The sequence below is a fragment of the Melanostigma gelatinosum genome (genome assembly GCF_949748355.1).
Source record: "Melanostigma gelatinosum genome assembly, chromosome: 12".
Lineage (NCBI taxonomy): Eukaryota > Metazoa > Chordata > Actinopteri > Perciformes > Zoarcidae > Melanostigma > Melanostigma gelatinosum.
In genome coordinates this window covers 502,080-523,187 of record NC_136645.1, presented here as the reverse complement: position 1 = coordinate 523,187, position 21,108 = coordinate 502,080, and the positions used below count along the sequence as shown (strand labels likewise).

The 21,108-nt window shown below is 48.1% G+C and overlaps 1 protein-coding gene across 1 annotated transcript in view; it reads right to left on the bottom strand.

The window, feature by feature from the left end:
- The window catches only part of LOC306785641 (ninein-like protein), a gene marked incomplete at its 3' end in the record, with an annotated part of 31,900 nt that extends 13,779 nt beyond the window's left edge, over positions 1–18,121 (bottom strand). The window contains exons 1-7 of the mRNA XM_079280099.1: positions 18,081–18,121; positions 17,567–17,752; positions 17,207–17,303; positions 8,770–8,969; positions 808–874; positions 261–328; positions 76–189 (exon numbers count right to left, since the gene is read on the bottom strand). Coding sequence (XP_079136225.1) covers positions 76–189; positions 261–328; positions 808–874; positions 8,770–8,969; positions 17,207–17,303; positions 17,567–17,743 — 723 coding nt within the window. The 5' untranslated portion in view covers positions 17,744–17,752; positions 18,081–18,121. The remainder of the gene's footprint in view (positions 1–75; positions 190–260; positions 329–807; positions 875–8,769; positions 8,970–17,206; positions 17,304–17,566; positions 17,753–18,080) is intronic.
- Between the last annotated feature and the right edge of the window lie 2,987 nt (positions 18,122–21,108).

The following is a 21,108-nucleotide window of genomic DNA, read 5'->3' as shown; positions in this document are numbered from 1 at the left end:
TTTCCCAGAAACAAAGTGATCAGTACTTCACCCTCCATCTACTACGTGTACTCGTACATGAAGTGAGCGTCTGACCTGCCGTGGCGCCCTCTGCAGGTCAGCTGATCGTACGGGGGTGGAGCAGGAGAAGGGGGCGGAGCCACACAGAACCTTCTGGAAGTCTCCGACACTGACTCTGCCGTCCAGGTCCTGTTTGAACGTGTGATCAGTTACTGATGACCTCATGACATCACAGATAACTTCCTCCTGTGGGTCCTCACCTCTGTGCTGAGCTGCTGAAGGCCCAGCTGACCTCCTCCTCCGACCTCCTCCTCCTCCTGCTGAGGACCTGCACCCATCATGATGTATTACAGATTAAACTACCAGCAGTATATAAAGTGAATATCAAGCTCCTCCTTCAAAGTGATGAACTCATGATGCATCACTACTATAATAAGTATTATTGATGCATCATGAGTACTTTTACTGTATACTTTAAGTACATCTGATGCTTACTAAGATGTGGAATGCAGGACTTTTACAGTTACAGAGTATTCCTACACAGCGGTACTAGTACTGAAGACCAGATCACAGTACATCCCAGTACCACACAGTATACACGCCAGCTGAGAATACTACGTTACCCATGAGCCTCGGCTGCTGCTGCTGTGGAGCAGAAGCCGGTCGGGAGGGTTAAGTCTCTGAATTCATCCAAACGTTCAAACACAATTCTAAGCTCTGTGATTGGGTGTGGCATTGCATCATGGGAGTTGTAGTTTACAGTCTCTGTGTTTGACTTTTTATCAAAGTGTTCACAGCAGACAGTACCTTTACTCTGAAGGTCTGGCTGGATGTTCTCCTTCTGACTTCCTGCCTCCTCATCAGACTTCAGGCTCTGCAGAGGAAAAACATGGAGGTCACTCTGTGTGTGTGTGTGTGTGTGTGTGCAACCCGGGGGACGTGGAGGCAAGATTCAGAGATAAAACAGGAGACCCACAGACAGTAGCCATGTAACATAAAGTGTGCTTTAATAAACAGGGTAGGGTTGAGCGGGATAGGGTCAAACTCAACAAAAGATTCCTCCCGGTCGGGGTCTTTGGCCTTTGGTCTACACCCAGTGTGAGATGATTCCTCCGTCCTGTTTGGGCAGAGCAGAGGAGAGGCGAGTCCGCTTAATGACCTCCGGTCTGCTGAAGCTCTTCTCCAGAGGTTCAGGAGATCCTCGTATTCTTCTGCCCAGTCTGTCTGCTGCTTCACAGCCCTGGGAATATATGCTCATTGTATTTAGCTGATGGGCTGCAGGTGTGACCACTGCCACGAGCCTAGTGGCTGCAGCACCTGCACCGGATAGTATACGCCCTCTATCACCTCCCCCAACTATCACCTCCCCCAACTATCACCTCCCCCCTCTATCACCTCCCCCAACTATCACCTCCCCCAACTATCACCTCCCCCAACTATCACCTCCCCCAACTATCACCTCCCCCAACCTGAGCTCGGGGATCCGCCTCCTGTGCTGTGTCGGCTCGGCTTTTCCCCCTGGTTTGCCACAGTGTGTGTGTGTGTGTGTGTGTTTCTGTGTGTGTATGTGTTTCAGTGTGTGTGTGTGTATGTGTGTGTGTGTTTCTGTGTGTGTATGTGTTTCACTGTGTGTGTATGTGTGTGTGTGTATGTGTTTCACTGTGTGTGTGTGTATGTGTGTGTGTGTGTGTGTCTGTGTGTGTGTTTCTCTGTGTATGTGTGTGTGTCAGTGTCGGGCTGTGGATTTTATACCTGGGCCTTCAGTGCTGTCCTACTACAGTTGAACCTCCTAATAACCTCATTATGACGCATCAATCCAGCAAACCTGCAGCGGATCCACGCATTCCACCACACAAGAGCACGAGACATTCAAATATCATTCATAAAAACCACACGACAGACAAATGAACAGTCGTAACGTTACTATGTAAAAAAACAACAAACGCAGGTTGGCAGCGGGGCCGGGATCAGGTTGGCAGCGGGGCCGGGATCAGGTTGGCAGCGGGGCCGGGATCAGGTTGGCAGCGGGGCCGGGATCAGGTTGGCAGCGGGGCCGGGATCAGGTTGGCAGCGGGGCCGGGATCAGGTTGGCAGCGGGGCCGGGATCAGGTTCACAGCGGGGCCGGGATCAGGTTGGCAGCGGGGCCGGGATCAGGTTGGCAGCGGGACCGGGATCAGGTTGGCAGCGGGGCCGGGATCAGGTTGGCAGCGAGGCCGGGATCAGGTTGGCAGCGGGGCCGGGATCCCACCTCCGCCGGCGCAGACCTCACGCCAGGCCGCGGTTGTGGAGCAGTTTCCCTGCGAACGTGTTGGTTGAGTTGTAGATTCTCTTGAGTCTCTCCAAAGGTTTTCAAATGCTACGGCGTCCTCAGGTTAGCGTAGCTCCAAACACCAACAGCTCACTTCCAATGAAACGCATTCAGCCATAACATGTGCAACGCTTCTCCACGCTGTCAGCAAGAAATACCGTTCATACGAATCCTCTTCCTGCTGAGTCAGGCTGCCAGCTGCAGCTTTTCCTGAAATGTCCTTCTTGAGAAAGGGTTGTCAGTAACTCCACCACTAAATCCGTTTCTCCTCCTTATTCAGCCATTGAGTGTTTGAAAAACACAGCTTGGTAAAAAAATAAATAATCTACACCAAGCAACATATGTCATCATTTCTTCCATATCTTTCAATTTGAACTCTTTCTCCTCGACTAAGCTCTGATTAAGTGTCGTTTTCCAACAGTCACGTGTTCGCCCACTGACCAATCACAGCGCACGCTGCACCTCACTGCAGCGCTGCACCTGAACACTGAGCTGCATGTAATGCTGACGTACTTGTAGGCCGGCTAGCAGCTCTGACACGTCAAAGAACACGCCCAACATGTCAAACTAAAGATCTGATTGGTTGAACACTGTGACAATCAACAACATCGTCCTCATTCACTTAAACTGCACATGGATGCACTTGTGAGTCTGCAGGCCTCTGGCTCTGTTCTACCTAGAGACACAGAGGTGAGATCTGATTGGATAAAAGCTCTGCTTAAAACAAGCTGCACTGGAAGCAGAGCAACTGAGGAAGAAGGAGCTGTGCAATGAGAACATAAGATGATGGGAAATATTATAATACATGAAGTGTATTTATGAAACATTATTAAATTGTAAAATAGATATAACTTTGTGATTGTGTTTAGGCCAGCAGAGAAGGCTTTGCAGGCTCTGACGGCCCACCACTGGTGTGTGCGTGTGTGTGTGTGTGTGTGTGTGTGAATGTGTGTGTGTGTCTATGTTTCACTGTATGTGTGTCTCTGTGTGTGTGTGTGTGTGTGTCTTTGTGTTTCACTGTATGTGTCTCTGTGTGTGTGTGTGTGTGTGTGTGTGTGTGAGTGTGTGTGTCTTTGTGTTTCACTGTATGTGTCTCTGTGTGTGTGTGTATGTGTGTGTATGTGTGTCTCTGTGTGTGTGTGTGCGTGTGTGTGTCTATGTGTTTCACTGTATGTGTCTCTGTGTGTGTGTGTATGTGTGTGAGAGTGTGTGTGTGTGTGATGCAGAAGAGGAGTCAGAATAGAACAGAAGCAGTTTGTCTGTTTTAAAGAACTCAAAGAAAACTCAACATTCTTCTTCAGCAGCTCAGAGCGTCTGCAGCACGACATTCCTCACAAACCCACTTCCTCCTCCAATCCTCCAACGCCCCAAACCACAGGAACCTCCTCCAGCCAGAACCTCCCCCTCCCCCTCCCCCTCCCCCTCCCCCTCCTCTCCTCCAATCCTCCAACGCCCCAAACCACAGGAACCTCCTCCAGCCAGAACCTCCCCCTCCTCTCCTCCTTCAGGTATTCACAGCACTGGAGCAGAATCACAGCACGTCTCATATTTGAAACAGACTAAACCGACTAAACCCAACACACACACACAGTGAGCCTCCAGTGAGTGTGTGTCTCTGTGAGTGTGTGTGTGTCTCTATGTGTGTGTCTCTGTGAGTGTGCGCGTGTATATGTGTGTGTGTGTCTCTATGTGTGTGTCTCTGTGAGTGTGTGTGTGTATATGTGTGTGTCTTTGTGAGTGTGTGTGTGTGTATATGTGTGTCTCTGTGAGTGTGTGTGTGTATATGTGTGTGTGTATATGTGTGTGTCTCTGTGAGTGTGTGTGTGTCTCTATGTGTGTGTCTCTGTGAGTGTGTGTGTGTATATGTGTGTGTGTGTATATGTGTGTGTGTGTATATGTGTGTGTCTCTGTGAGTGTGTGTGTATATGTGTGTGTGCGTGTGTCAATGTGTGTGTGTGTGTCTCTGTGAGTGTGTATTTGTGTGTGCGTGTGTATTTGTGTGTCTCTCTATGTGTGTGTGTGTCTCTATGTGTGTGTGTGTGTGTGTATTTGTGTGTGTGTGTCTCTATGTGTGTGTCTATGTGAGTGTGTATATGTGTGTGTATTTGTGTGTGTGTGTCTCTATGTGTGTGTCTCTATGTGTGTGTGTGTGTCTCTATGTGTGTTTCTCTATGTGTGTGTGTGTGTCTCTATGTGTGTGTCTCTGTGAGTGTGTATTTGTGTGTGTGTGTGTATATGTGTGTGTGTGTGTGTGTATTTGTGTGTGTGTGTGTGTGTCTCTATGTGTGTGTGTGTGTGTATTAGTGGATGTGTGTGTGTGTGTCTCTATGTGTGTGTCTCTGTGAGTGTGTATTTGTGTGTGTGTGTGTATATATGTGTGTGTGTGTGTATTTGTGTGTGTGTGTGTGTGTGTCTCTATGTGTGTGTCTCTGTGAGTGTGTATTTGTGTGTGTGTGTGTGTGTCTCTATGTGTGTGTCTCTGTGAGTGTGTATTTGTGTGTGTGTGTGTGTGTGTATTTGTGTATGTGTGTGTCTCTATGTGTGTGTGTGTGTGTCTCTACGTGTGTGTCTCTGTGAGTGTGTATATGTGTGTGTGTGTGTATTTGTGTGTGTGTGTCTCTATGTGTGTTTCTCTATGTGTGTGTGTGTATTTGTGTGTGTGTGTCTCTGTGTGTTTCCCTATGTGTGTGTGTATATGTGTGTGTGTGTGTGTGTATTTGTGTGTGTGTGTGTGTATTTGTGTGTGTGTGTCTCTGTGTGTTGCCCTATGTGTGTGTGTAAATGTGTGTGTGTGTGTGTATTTGTGTGTGTGTGTCTCTGTGTGTTGCCCTATGTGTGTGTGTGTGTGTGTATTTGTGTACGTGTGTCTCTATGTGTGTGTGTGAGTGTATTTGTGTATGTGTGTGTCTCTATGTGTGTTTCTTTGTGAGTGTGTATGTGTGTGTGTGTCTCTACGTGTGTTTCTTTGTGAGTGTGTATTTGTGTGTGTGTGTCTCTATGTGTGTGTGTGTATTTGTGGATGTGTGTCTCTATGTGTGTGTGTGTGTATTTGTGTATTTGTGTGTGTGTGTGTGTGTGTCTCCATGTGTGTTTCTTTGTGAGTGTGTATGTGTGTGTGTGTCTCTATGTGTGTGTCTCTGTGAGTGTGTGTGTTCATGGTGAGACCAGCTTCTCCTTCACATTATCTTCCTCCGATGAGGTCAAACAAGAGGAAGAAGCTTTGACTCCTAAAGCAGCAGTCAGAGGTCAGAGGTCACACAGCACCGTGACGATGTCATGGTGACAGAAAGATGACGAGGGTTCCTGATGTAAACGAGGTGGTGGAGAGAAGACAAGATTCACCGTGACACCAGAGAGGAATGTCTAAATGTTACTGTGTTCTGTGGGTGTTTTGGTTATAAAGTATAAACCAGACGGAAACCTCCGGTTCTTTAAAGTTCTTCAATCCGTCACGTGTTAAAGCTGCATCCTCTCTAGTGTCCACCAGGGGGCGACTCCTCTGGTTGTATAGAAGTCTATAGAAAATGACTCTACTTCTCTCTTGATTTATTCCCTCAGTAAACATTGTAAACATGAGTTTATGTCTCAATCTCTAGTTTCAAGTCTTCTTCAATGCAGCGTTCCCGTTTTCGTGTTGGGATTCCAGATGGGAACCCTGTTTTTATGGGGGGTGTGACGACCCCCCCCCTCCTCTCATACAGGAGGTGCCCCGTGTGTTTCATTTGTTGCAGGTGCTGATCGGAGGCTCGTCTGCAGGATGAGACTCACCTGTGCCGGTGTGGCTCTGCCTTAAAACACCCTCTCCAGTTGGCAGCCGGTCTCTCGGGGAGGAAGAGCCTCGATGGCACTGGCCTGAACAATCACATCTGTTTGTGTTCGACTGACATCTTACTTGGTTTTTACTGCTGTGAGAAATAAAATTGCTGATTTTTAGCAGCCAGCTATTTGTCTCAGTCTGTGAGCCGGGCTGTGACGGTCCATTGGAGTCACACAGACCATAAAGCAGGGGATGCTTTAGGGCGGGGCTACACGCTGATTGACACAGAGTTACAGGAAGTGACATCACGGCTGAGCCAATAAATCCACAAACTGAACTCACAAGTTCCACAGAGGGAGTGCTCTGAAACCTGAGGAGGAGGAGCAGGAGGAGGAGCAGGAAGAGGAGGAGGAGCAGGAGGAGGAGCAGGAAGAGGAGGTGGAGCAGGAGGAGGAGGAGGAGGAGGAAAGGGAGGCGGAGGAGGCAGCGGAGGAGGGGGAGGCGGAGGAGGAGGAGGGGAGGCGGAGGAGGCGGCGGAGGAGGAGAAGGAGGAAGCAGAGGAGGAAAGGAGGAGGAGGAGGAAGCGGAGGAGGAGGAGGAAGCGGAGGAGGAGGAGGAGGAGGAGGAAGCGGAGGAGGAGGAGGAGGAGGAGGAGGAGAAGGAGAAGGAGGAGGAGGAGGAGAGGGAGGCGGAGGAGGCAGTGGAGGAAAGGAGGAGGAGGGGGAGGCGGAGGAGGAGGAAAGAAGGAGGAGGAGGGGGAGGCGGAGGAGGGGGAGGCGGAGGAGGAGGAGGGGGAGGCGGAGGAGGCGGCGGAGGAGGAGAAGGAGGAAGCGGAGGAGGAGGAAAGGAGGAGGAGGAGGAGGAGAAGGAGAAGGAGGCGGAGGAGGCAGTGGAGGAAAGGAGGAGGAGGGGGAGGAGGAAAGGGAGGCGGAGGAGGCAGCGGAGGAGGGGGAGGCGGAGGAGGAGGAGGGGGAGGCGGAGGAGGCGGCGGAGGAGGAGAAGGAGGAAGCGGAGGAGGAAAGGAGGAGGAGGAGGAAGCGGAGGAGGAGGAGGAAGCGGAGGAGGAAGCGGAGGAGGAAGCGGAGGAGGAGGAGGAGGAGAAGGAGAAGGAGGAGGAGGAGGAGAGGAAAGGGAGGCGGAGGAGGCAGCGGAGGAGGGGGAGGCGGAGGAGGAGGAGGGGGAGGCGGAGGAGGCGGCGGAGGAGGAGAAGGAGGAAGCGGAGGAGGAAAGGAGGAGGAGGAGGAAGCGGAGGGGGAGGCGGAGGAGGGGGAGGCGGAGGAGGAGGAGGAGGGGGAGGAGGAAAGGGAGGCGGAGGAGGCAGCGGAGGAGGGGGAGGCGGAGGAGGCGGCGGAGGAGGAGAAGGAGGAAGCGGAGGAGGAAAGGAGGAGGAGGAGGAAGCGGAGGAGGAGGAGGAAGCGGAGGAGGAGGAGGAGGAGGAGGAAGCGGAGGAGGAGGAGGAGGAGGAGAAGGAGAAGGAGGAGGAGGAGGAGAGGGAGGCGGAGGAGGCAGTGGAGGAAAGGAGGAGGAGGGGGAGGCGGAGGAGGAGGAAAGAAGGAGGAGGAGGGGGAGGCGGAGGAGGGGGAGGCGGAGGAGGAGGAGGGGGAGGCGGAGGAGGCGGCGGAGGAGGAGAAGGAGGAGGAGGAAGCGGAGGAGGAGGAAAGGAGGAGGAGGAAGCGGAGGAGGAGGAGGAGGAGGAGGAGGAGGAGGAGGAGGAGAAGGAGAAGGAGGCGGAGGAGGCAGTGGAGGAAAGGAGGAGGAGGGGGAGGAGGGGGAGGCGGAGGAGGAGGAAAGAAGGAGGAGGAGGGGGAGGCGGAGGAGGAGGAAAGAAGGAGGAGGAGGGGGAGGCGGAGGAGGAGGAGGGGGAGGCGGAGGAGGCGGCGGAGGAGGAGAAGGAGGAGGAGGAGGAAGCGGAGGAGGAGGAAAGGAGGAGGAGGAAGCGGAGGAGGAGGAGGAGGAGGAGAAGGAGGCGGAGGAGGCAGTGGAGGAAAGGAGGAGGAGGGGGAGGCGGAGGAGGAGGAAAGAAGGAGGAGGAGGAAGCGGAGGAGGAGGAGGAAGCGGAGGAGGAGGAGGAGGAAAGGAGGAGGAGGAGGAAGCGGAGGAGGAGGAGGAAGCGGAGGAGGAGGAAAGGAGGAGGGGGAGGAGGAGGAAAGGAGGAGGAGGAGGAGGAGGAAGCGGAGGAGGAGGAAGAGGAGGTGGAGCAGGAGCAGGAGGTGGAGGAGGAGAAGGAGCAGGAGGAGGAGAAGGAGCAAGAGGTGGAGGAGAAGGAGCAGGAGGTGGAGCAGGAGGAGGAGGAGGAAGAGGAGGTGGAGCAGGAGGAGCAAGAGGAAGAGGAGGTGGAGCAGGAGGAGCAGGAGGAGGAGCAGGAGGAGGAGCAGGAGGAAGAGGAAGTGGAGCAGGAGGAGGAGCAGGAGGAGGAGAAGGAGCAGGAGGTGGAGAAGTAGGAGGAGGAGGAGCAGGAGGAGGAGCAGGAGGAGGAGCAGGAGGAGGAGCAGGTGGAAGAGGAGGTGGAGCAGGAGGAGGAGAAGGAGCAGGAGGTGGAGCAGGAGGAGGAGCAGGAGAAGGAGCAGGAGGTGGAGCAGGAGCAGGAGGAGGAGCAGGAGGAGGAGAAGGAGCAGGAGGTGGAGCAGGAGGAGGAGCAGGAGAAGGAGCAGGAGCAGGAGCAGGAGGAGGAGGTGGAGCAGGTGGAGCAGGAGGAGGTCTCACCTCAACGCTCTCCAGAGACGTCGAGCGTCTCACTTTGGCCCTGCGGATGCCGGTCGGTGACGAGTCCTCCGCCTCGGTTCTGGACGCTGACGGGTTCTCCGGGTCGCCGGTCGGCAGCAGCGCGGCGTCGTCGGGCCGAGAGCGACGGCCGTAACGCTTCGTTCCCTTCACGAACTTTGGCTTCACCTCCTCTGGAACAACTGGAAGAGACGGAGACAGACGGGAGGAGTCACTGAGGAGAACTGGAAGACAAATAACGATCGTCACACTGGAATCCTCTGCAGCAGAACCAGGACTTCAAGTAGACCGAGACCAGCACGGAGATCACAACACACTGACAAAGTGGGACAAAGATGGCCGCACGTTAAACTCAAATCCACCAGTTCTGAAGACGGATTTACTCCTGGAGGACGTTATCTTAAAGAGTTGATGGAGATGCTACAATGTTAGCTTAGCATAGCACCAATAGAACCAGACTCAGAAGTTATTAGCTTGTCGTCTTCTGCTGCGTTGACACCAAACGCGGCGCGAGTTATTCGCGTGAGTAGATTACATACAAAGCCTCTGCACAGACGCCATGAGACCGTCGGGCGCGAATCTGCGATGCCGCGAATTTGCGTCAAACACCAAATCGCCGATCAGCGTTGAGTTGCTCCCCCTGACATCATGACTTCCTGCCGTTGTTGAATCAGGAAACAAATCCTGTAGCCGTCTGTGTTCACCCAGAGCTCTGATACCTCATATCAACAGAGACCAGGGCTGCACCATTATGGCCAAAATCATAATCGCGATTATTTTGATCAACATTGCGATCACGATTATTTCAGGATTATTCATTAATTTTAGGGACAACATCTTTTTATTGCACGTTCACGTTTAAATGAATAAGAACACTGCTTCCACTTCCATTGTTGTGCTACATTCAGGCTAATGCACAACTCTTTGCATCAGCCTGCTGATCACAGTGCATCTCGTAGCAGGAAAATATAAATGCGGCGCATAGCGATGAGCATTAGCATTAGCGATTACTATGCGGACACAACTCGAACGCACTCTGTCACATGATTTGCTCTTGGTTAACATCACTTGCCCTGAATCCAAAAAACTTCCAGACAACGAATGATGATCCTTTTCGAGGGGCTAGCTCAGGGGTGGGCAAACCTTTAGGCTCGGGGCCACATTGAGTTTTAAAATGTGACAGACGGGCCGGCCAGTAGCAGATGAATGAGTGTGTGAACTCATATACATTACAAGTAAAAGCAGTGAGCTGAACAGGAACTTGCATTTAGTTCCAGTGGGAACAGTGCTGCTGGTCACCCTTTAAACCAGAGCGTCAACGTCTGGTGTCAGTTTGGGTGTGACAATTCTCAGAACAGATCTGAGGTGTTCATCAGTTAACTGGGATCTTACATGGTATTTTTTTGTTCATAAATGCATATTTTATCATGCACTTACTTATTAAGCAGTCATCTTTGACACGGAGTTTCTCGTGTAAAGGTTAATGACTGTGGTCTTTTTAGCAGTTTGATCATACAGCTATTTAACTGTCACATGTAACATGATCAGAGCTCTGCTCTGTGAAGTCTTTCCTTGTCTCTCCCCCCTGTGTCACGGTGTGGGTGCATCTCACTGGCGTCAGGAGACGTATCAGAATACCCTTATTTTATTGGTTAAACTGCATCACGTGACGTGATTTACAACGCATTGGTCGGTGTTTTTCCTGCACAGCTGAACAAAGTGGCGTAAATGCTGGAAAGGAGCGTGAATAACTCTGCTGCATGAAGCAAAGGCCACTGAAAACGGGTCCGCGACGAACCACCAGTTGAGCCTCACTGGTCTGCAGGATGGTGACGAGCGGTGAACAGCTGTTTGTGTGGCGTGTCTTCCGTCTCTTCCCGTTTCCTTCGCCTACATTCCCCTGGGTCCTAAGCCCCTCCCTGTACAGCTTCTTATCACCTCTTTGCACCAACCTACATTTATAACAAATACCACGCATATGGAGTGGTCTCGTGTGACGTCACAGTTTAGCTGTCGGCCATGTTGGAGTACATGTTGGAGTACACACAGCCACTGGCATGCACGGCTGAGTCGCAGAACCTATCGATCATGGTGAACTTTTGTGCTGTCTTTGGTTGTGGCAGCAGAGCTGATAGAGACAATAAATCATTCTTTGGTTTGCCAGCGGTCATTACACATCAAGGAAATGACACGAAGGAGCTATCCAAGCGACGTCGCCAGAAATGGCTGTCGCGCATCTCTCGGGATATAAAGGAATCGAATTTGGGGTACACTCGAGTATGTGCGGATCACTTTATAAGTGGTCAGTGATTTTATTTACAAATTCGTTTGTGAACAGTATTTAATAAAGGAAATATAAATTAAACATGGACATGAGAAGGTTACCGAAGCTTCATCGGCCCGTGACAGCAGTCGGTGCCAGAGACGTGTCGAGCGTGTACAACAGGCGAAACACAGCGATGCAGCCTCAGCATTGCTTGATATGAGTTTAACGTCAGATCATGTATATATATATATATGTGTATATATATATATATATATATATGTGTGGGGGGGGGGATGAAGTTAGGAGTTAGTTGAAAGTGAATTCCTACACACACGCACACAATGACATGCACGTACAATGTAAACAAACACACGTGTCTGTTTGCGCTGAGTAAACATTGAATATTGCTAAATATCTGACCAGATCTGTATATATTTACCCTTCCAATGACGAGATGAGAATTCTCGACGACCGTTGCTTTGACGTCTCGGACCCATCCACTGACAAACTGATTATAAGCGTCGAGCCCTTTGTAGCACTCCAACTCGTCTTTCGTGTAAGGACTCGGGGTGTTCACGAGATACGTGTAGATGTTGGCGTAGTTTACCGATGGAAGGTAAGTAGGATCGGCACTGAAACGATCTGCACTCATCGTATAAGGATCCAAGTTACCAATAACCTTCAATTTGGCAAGGTAGCGAACCTTTGATGCACTATCCAGTGATTCAAAGTATGGTATTTTCGCCGCACTTCCTTGTTTACTCGCCGCCATGGAGGATCTGTATGTACTCCAACATGGCCGACCGACCTGGTAACTAAGGAGATCGTGACGTCAGTGAGACCACTCCATTACGGTAATCAGCGTGATTATGTGTCAAACTCTATCGGTGCATCTCCGGTCTGTCAGTGTTCATCCTGCATCGCTCTGTTCTGTTCTTTAATGGAACGTTATGGAGGACGGAGCCTCCCAGCTGTTAGCAGACTGTTGTGCTGGCGGGCGAGCTGTACCCAGCATGCAGTTCGGCGGTGAAATTTTATAAATGTACAATTATTAGTGTTACTACTTGTTTATGTGTCACAGACTGTTGTGTGCTGTGGTGTTTCTCTGTTACAGAGCGGTAGTTGTGGGTTGTTCATTGTTGTTATGAAGTTCTGACCATGACTAGAGTTCCCTCTCAACACATATAAGAGAACGAGCGCTGCCAGCAGCAAGAACACATTCAGCTGCCTGTTGAAAGCAGACAGCAGTTGTTTCGGCTATGCACCGGTATAATGTGTGTGAAGAATTCATATCATACGGAAATAAAAAGCCGGTATACTGCCCAGCCCTCGTCTTTATTATAGTTTGGGCAATTTTGTACCAATATCTGACGGGCCGGATTAAAAGGCCCGAGGGCCGTAGTTTGCCCGTGCCTGCGCTAGACCGTCTGCTCTGTTGTCTCTCGACTTCTGCCGGAGTCTGCAGGCTGCGCGCATGACACCTCCCATCTCGTTCGCCCCCTGGTGGTCGCTGACTGTTAGTTGAGGAAGCACTTGATTTAATATGTAGCAGAGCACGCATTTTAAACGTCAATATCGCAGACGATCATGCTCATTTAATCGTGGCAGCCAAAATCCTGATGGCGATTAAAACTCGATTAATTGTGCAGCCCTAATAGAGACCAAACTATGTGTATACATGTGTGTGTACAGCTGTAGTAAACAGCCACGTGTGGCTAGCTAGTCACAGTGAATACAGCTCGATGAAATCCACGGAGCTCCTCTGAACAATGTTATGAACCAGACATGACGGCGTTTAGTTTCCCGGGATATCTGTGACTTCCACAACACGTACTAAGCAGAAATAGATTATGTTTTCCATGGTTGATGGCGGACAGTTGAACGGCTTTCAGGGCGATAAGCCCCGCCCCCTCTCCGGCACGTCCAGCGCGATTCGCGTGAATGAACACTTGGTCCCCAGCGTTTTGACCGGCGGAGCGATGGAGGTGAATATGTGGTGCGATGAATTGGCGACGCGTTTGGTGTTAACGCAGCATTACAGAGAGAACTAACAAAACATGAATTCAGACTTTTTACAAATCATTATGAAGTTATTTCTGCATCTTTTTAACTGTTTATTGTGATTAAATCACCAAAAGAACAAAAGGATCTGTCTGTTAACATGGACCCTCAACGATTGGCTCCACTAATGGAAACGAGTGGGTCTGGACTCTTAGCCTCCTCTGGTGTCAGCTCTCTGGTCAAACAGAGACTGGAATGAACACAACTCTGCAAAGATCCGTCGGATTCACATGAGACAGATCCAGCAAACGCTCTGAGAACCTCAGAGATAAAGAAAAACACTTTGAAGAATTCTCAGATTTTCAGACCTTCATGTCTCATGTTCGTTTGTTTGAGTATTTTACAAATAATAAATTAAAAAAGCACTCAATCTAAAAAACGATGAGACAGTTAGATCATCAGAAGCTGAAATTAAACCTGATTGTGATAAACACACATTCATGGTTGTTTAAATGTGAAGCACAGCAGCTTATCTCCCGTGAGACCAGACTGATCAATACTGATCCACTGATACTGATCAGTCACTGAGCGATCAACTGCTCAGTCTGTTCACTGCTGACATCACCAGATCATTGTGATGTTTCACTGCAGCGGTGGAGACAAGAGCACAGACAGAAATAGCTTCAGGACAACAGAGCATCAACCTACAACATGTCTGCAGCTCTGCTGCCACAACCACCGTCCCAGACCCTTAGACTGAAATATATTCAGGATACAGCGCGATAGTGCACACAATACTCTGTCCAATACTCACAACAATACTCTCTCCAATACTCACAACTATACTCACAACAATACTCACAACTATACTCAAAACAATACTCACAGCTATACTCAAAACAATACTCACAACAATAATCACTACAATACTCACAACTATACTCAAAACAATACTCACAACTATACTCACAACCATACTCACAACAATACTCACAACTATACTCACAACTATACTCACAACAATACTCAAAACAATATTCACTACAATACTCACAACTATACTCACAACCATACTCACAACAATACTCACGACAATACTCACAATACTTACTACCATACTCACAACAATACTCACAACTATACTCAAAACAATACTCACAACAATACACACAACTATACTCACAACTATACTCACGACAATACTCACGACAATACTCACAATACTTACTACCATACTCACAACAATACTCACAACAATACTCCCGACAATACTCACAACTATACTCACTACAATACTTACTACAATACTCACAACCATACTCAAAACAATACTTACTACAATACTCACAACTATACTCACTACAATACTCTCAACCACACTCACGACAATACTCAACAATACTGACTACAATACCCGCAACAATACTCACAACAATACTCACAACTATACTCACTACAATACTTACTACAATACTCACAACCATACTCAAAAACAATACTTACTACAATACTCACAACTATACTCACTACAATACTCTCAACCACACTCACGACAATACTCACAACTATACTCACAACTATACTCAGAACAATACTCACAACAATACTCACAACAATACTCACAACAATACTCACAACTATATTCACAACAATACTGACTACAATACCCGCAACAATACTCACTACAATACTCACAACTATACTCACAATACTCACGACAATACTCACAATACTTACTACCATACTCACAACAATACTCACAACAATACTCCCGACAATACTCACAACTATACTCACTACAATACTTACTACAATACTCACAACCATACTCAAAACAATACTTACTACAATACTCACAACTATTCTTACAATACTCACTACAATACTCACAACTATACTCACAACTATACTCAAAACAATACTCAAAACAATAATCACTACAATACTCACAGCTATACTCACGACTATACTCACGACCATACTCACAACAATACTCACGACAATACTCACAATACTTACTACCATACTCACAACAATACTCACTACAATACTCCCGACAATACTCACAACTATACTCACTACAATACTTACTGCAATACTCACAACCATACTCAAAACAATACTTACTACAATACTCACAACTATACTCACTACAATACTCTCAACCACACTCACGACAATACTCACAACAATACTGACTACAATACCCGCAACAATACTCACAATACTCACAACTATTCTTACAATACTCACTACTATACTCACAACTATACTCACAACTATACTCAAAACAATAATCACTACAATACTCACAACTATACTCACAACAATACTCACGACAATACTCACGACAATACTCACGACAATACTCACAATACTTACTACCATACTCACAACAATACTCACTACAATACTCACTACAATACTCACTACAATACTCACTACAATACTCACAACAATACTCGCAACTATACTCACTACAATACTTACTACAATACTCACAACCATACTCAAAAACAATACTTACTACAATACTCACAACTATACTCACTACAATACTCTCAACCACACTCACGACAATACTCACAACTATACTCACAACTATACTCAGAACAATACTCACAACAATACTCACAACAATACTCACAACTATATTCACAACAATACTGACTACAATACCCGCAACAATACTCACAACTATACTCACAATACTCACGACAATACTCACAACTATACTCACTACAATACTCACAACCATACTCAAAACAATACTTACTACAATACTCACAACTATACTCACTACAATACTCTCAACCACACTCACGACAATACTCACAACTATACTCAGAACAATACTCGTAACAATACTCGTAACAATACTCACAACTATATTCACAACAATACTGACTACAATACCCGCAACAATACTCACTACAATACTCACAACTATACTCACAATACTCACAACTATACTCACTACAATACTCACAACTATACTCACAATACTCACTACAATACTCACAACTATACTCAAGTTTCTCCATCTGAACAAGAAAGATTATGAACAAAAACTTTGTTCTGTATTTTTCTTCTTGCTAAACAATCTCATGTTTGAATCTAAAACCAACATGTCAGTCCGTCTCTCAACTTTGTCTGACTTCCTGTCTGTCTGTCTCAGCTCCAACGTCATTGGTTCCCACTGAAGACGTCAATCTTTAAAAACACAGACAGTTTCATCAGCATTGACTGAAGTTTTTCTCAAACAAACAGCAGGAAAAATAGACTTTCTTGGGGCCTATTTTCAGCAGTAGATTGATCCACATTTGGTGCTGTATTATTTGTATGTGTGATTGAGTCAGAATAAGCTACAGCGTGTTTATGGTGATGAAGGAACAACAGTGAGGCTCGTTGCTGTTTTTTACATATTTCACAACATTTTATAAAATATGTTTTACATATTGTCGGCCATTTTTCACATGTTTTGTCAAATATTTTTCACATATATTTTTCATTAGGCACCAATACAGTCCCTCCCCCGTGTCTTACCTGGCACCAGTACGGCCCCTCCCCCGTGTCTTACCTGGCACCAATACGGCCCCTCCCCCGTGTCTTACCTGGCACCAATACGGCCCCTCCCCCGTGTCTTACCTGGTACCAGTACGGTCCCTCCCCGTGTCTTACCTGGTACCAGTACGGCCCCTCCCCCGTGTCTTACCTGGCACCAATACGGCCCCTCCCCCGTGTCTTACCTGGCACCAATACGGTCCCTCCCCCGTGTCTTACCTGGCTCCAGTACGGTCCCTCCCCGTGTCTTACCTGGCACCAATACGGCCCCTCCCCCGTGTCTTACCTGGCACCAATACGGCCCCTCCCCCGTGTCTTACCTGGTACCAGTACGGTCCCTCCCCGTGTCTTACCTGGTACCAGTACGGCCCCTCCCCCGTGTCTTACCTGGCACCAATACGGTCCCTCCCCCGTGTCTTACCTGGTACCAGTACGGTCCCTCCCCGTGTCTTACCTGGTACCAGTACGGTCCCTCCCCGTGTCTTACCTGGTACCAGTATGGTCCCTCCCCGTGTCTTACCTGGCACCAGTACGGCCCCTCCCCCGTGTCTTACCTGGCACCAGTACGGCCCCTCCCCCGTGTCTTACCTGGCTCCAGGTAACTGCTGTCGTCCTCTGATGTGCTGAAGTCCAGAGAGCGAGACAGAACGGCCACGAAGCCTTCTTTAAACTCCTCAAAGTTCACCTGAACGTCAAAAACAATGCAATTCATTGTTTGGCAACTTGGGGGCAGAAGAACAAGTACGATAAATAATGAATTAATTAATTGTGAGGTCACAGTGACTTTAACATTCGAAATGGATTTAAATACATTTCCTCAAGGTGTTTCTGAGATATCACGTTCATGAGACAGACGGACAACCTGAAAACATGAAGCCACAGGAAGTGACAGTGACCATCAACAGTTACCAGTAACTAGTAACAGTGACCATTACCAGCACCAGTTACCCTGTTGTAGCAGCCTCCTCCCAGCAGCGTGTCCACCACCAGGTGAGCGTCCAGCTGCAGTTTCCTGCAGAGCTCCGTCAGCTCGTCTCGGTCCAGGAAGCCGGTGGCCGTCGTGTCACAGCTGTCGAACTCCCCCTTCAGCTGCGAGACGTAGTGGTTAAGCTCCGCCTCCTCCATCACAAAGCACTTGTACAGGAAATACACATATAATATTCATGTGTATATTAGTCTGCATCAAGAGTACTTCTGGTACTTTAAGTATATTTTGATGCTTATACTTTTGTACTTGTAACAGAGTATTTCTACACTGTGATATTACAACTTATACATGAGTACAACTTCTAAATACTTCTTCCTACAGCTGAAAACTAAATAATGAAGTACAAGTACCACATAAATGAAGAAGTTTCACCATGGTAACAAAAGACCACAACACACACTCACTCACACACACACACACACGCGCACACACTCTGACACACACACACACACACCCACACGTAAATTCTCTTACGGCGGGAAAAGTTCTCCTCCTCCTCCTCCTCTTCCTCTCCGGTTGCTGTCTCACGTTTCCTCCATGAATGTGTTAACGCCGTTAAACCACCGTAATGAACCGGAGAGTAACGGACAATCCGCCGCCGGAAAAAAACAGACGGAGAGGTGACTTCCGGTCAAGCGTTTCAAAATAAAATCCTTTGTTCCGCCTGAAAAATCCTCCGCTCAGAACGTTCCGGGATTAAAATCACACGTTTTATCAACATTAATGTAATGATGAAGTGATGACGTCATGTTTTAGTGTATTTACTGTGTAACTATGGTTACGACGCTCTAATGATAAACTGCAGTCTAACGTTCAGCCGCTGGAGGTCGCTGCTGCTGGAAATACACGATACCATATTTAACCATTGTAAAGAGCAGCAGCAGTGAGCTCACCTGTGTGTGGGGGGGGGGGACTACAGGTGAGCCTTTAACATCCTTCATCCACTGTGATGCAGTAATGCATCGACAGATAGATAGATAGATGTAAACTTTATTCATCCCCAGGGGGAAATTCGTTTGTAGCAGCAGCAATTTACAGAGTAAAATACAACATATGGAATGCACAATATCTACAGTACAATAAAATAACAGAGCAGATATTGAATTGAAGGAATAGATTAATAAAAAATAAGCTAGAATAGAAATAGAAATGCACAGTATATACCATGAATATAGTGGTATTAATTAAATTAGCAACTAGTGAACTAAACTAAACAACCTGGACAGTAGAGCCAGGATCACCAACAACAAGCAACAGCCGTGTAGCGTTGTAGTCATGTGAAGGACGACGATCTGGCCCGAGCTGTTTTATTATAAAGTCTAATGGCAGAGGGCAGGAATGTTTTCCTGAATCTGTCCTTGTGACAGCGGAGCTGCATGAGTCTGTTGGAGAAAGTGCTCCTCTGTCCCTGCAGGAGGTGGTGGAGAGGGTGGTCCGGGTTATCCAACATGGATCATAGTTTCTTCAGTGTCCTCTCCACCACCTATTCCAGATTGTCTTGTTTGCAGCCAATGATGGAGCCGGCCTTCTTAACTAGTTTGTTAAGTCTGTTGGTGTCTCCGGCTCCAATGCTGCTCCCCCAGCAGACTACAGGAGTCCAGTGCACTGACCACAACAGACTGCATGTTGCATGAGAGAGTGCAGGCGCTTTGCTGCTTGCTTCTTCTTGCATTTTCTTGCTTAATTTTGCCAGATATATCACATATATCACTCTCCAACGTTTGAGTGAAGACAAATCCAGAAAGTCGTCGAACTATTTGGGTTGTTAGCTAATGCTAACTAGCAGCTAAGCTAAAGCTAAGTGGCAGCAAGATGCCTCCCTTCTCCACGGACGACGACTACAAACTCCTACAGAAGATTGCAGTCTTGGAAACAGAAATCCACCGACTAGAAGTAAACGTGGCGGTAAATGGACTGTGTGGGAATGATACCACTCTACCATGGACTCAAAACACTGGACAAACACAAGCTAAGACACAGCTAACTAGCACAACCAGGCCTACCAAGAAACAGGAGGAGAGAGCAGATAATGAATCTTCAAATGGTCGTCCTCCCTGGAACTCTCTCGGTGCAAAGCCGAAGAGAAAATATGTGGGAGGACGACTAACAGGCAGAGCCCAGCGCCCTGAGATTTGTGATGCGACTGGCTGGCCTGCACTAGCACACGGGCAGAACTCCTCCTCAACCCCTGCACCCAGACGGACAAAGCCAAGGACAGCTAAGGAAAGTAAAACCTGCAAAACACCTCCACAACAACCAAGCATACAACTTCTAAACAGATTTGCTCCATTGTCGCAGGATCCTAAATCTCCATCTGATGACCTGGATAAGCAGCTATCTCCTCAAAGCGGGGTAAGAACTGAGAGTAAATGTGAGAAAAGGCCGCAGGCAAAGCTAGTGACTGGGCCTGAGACTCTGATTGTTGGTGACTATGCTGTAAAAGATGTCAGAAAACTGTGCAGCAAGAACACCAAAATACTCTGCTTTCCGAAAGATATGGTCTCTGACATGAGAGACAAAATCCTGGACATTGTGGCTGACCATCCCACGGTGAAAAACATCATCGTGCATACAGGAAGCTGTGATATTGTGAAACAACAGTCTGAAGTTCTGAAGCGAGACTTTATTGATCTGTTAAACACAGTCAGCTCTGTCAAGGCTGAGGTGTTCATCAGTGGCCCTCTCCCACCAGTCAGAGGAGGAGATGAAGGATTCAGCAGGCTGTTTGCACTGAACAGATGGCTGTCAACTGCATGTGCTGACCATTCAGTACATTTTATCAACAATTTCTACCTTTTCTGGGAGCGCAGACATCTTTTTGCAGCGCATGGAGTTTGCCTGAACAAGTCAGGGGTAAAACTGTTTACCTCTAACCTATTTTTCTCACCCGTCTGTTCCTAAATAAAATCCTAACTTCCTATAAGACATAAGAGGAGTCTAAACAAGAGATAACCACACAGCATCGCCATGGAGACCTTACGGGAAGGATGCCCCCGCCTAGCGACAGCCAAAAAGAGGAGTCTCCAACCTCATCATCAGGGACCGCCTCCGATCTCCCACTTTCCCCACCCTGCACCTACCTCCACCCCCCAAACTCCATCCAGGTCCCTTTCCTCTCTCTCACTCTCCCCATCCTCCCCCCACCTGGAGTTCACTGACCACATGAAAGAGCTGGTCATTGCTGGAACCAAACACACTCCTCGACGTACAGCTCCAGCCCCACCCCCAAAACTCGCTCCAAGTCCTCAGCCAGTTTTGACACAATCGGCGAAGTTAAAGAGCCCTGCCCGTCCCCCACCTCCACTCCACAACCATCCTCTGTCTCCCCTACCTGATAAAGGCAATAATTGATATCTTCTGGGTCCAGGCTACAAGGCTAATGACACCAATGACTCTCTCCGGGAAAGGTCGAGGCCCGTATGTAGCTAGCCGTCTCAATTCCTGTCCTGCAAGTTTATAGAAAAAGAAAGGTGAGGCTGCGAAGAAACAATAGTAAACCTGC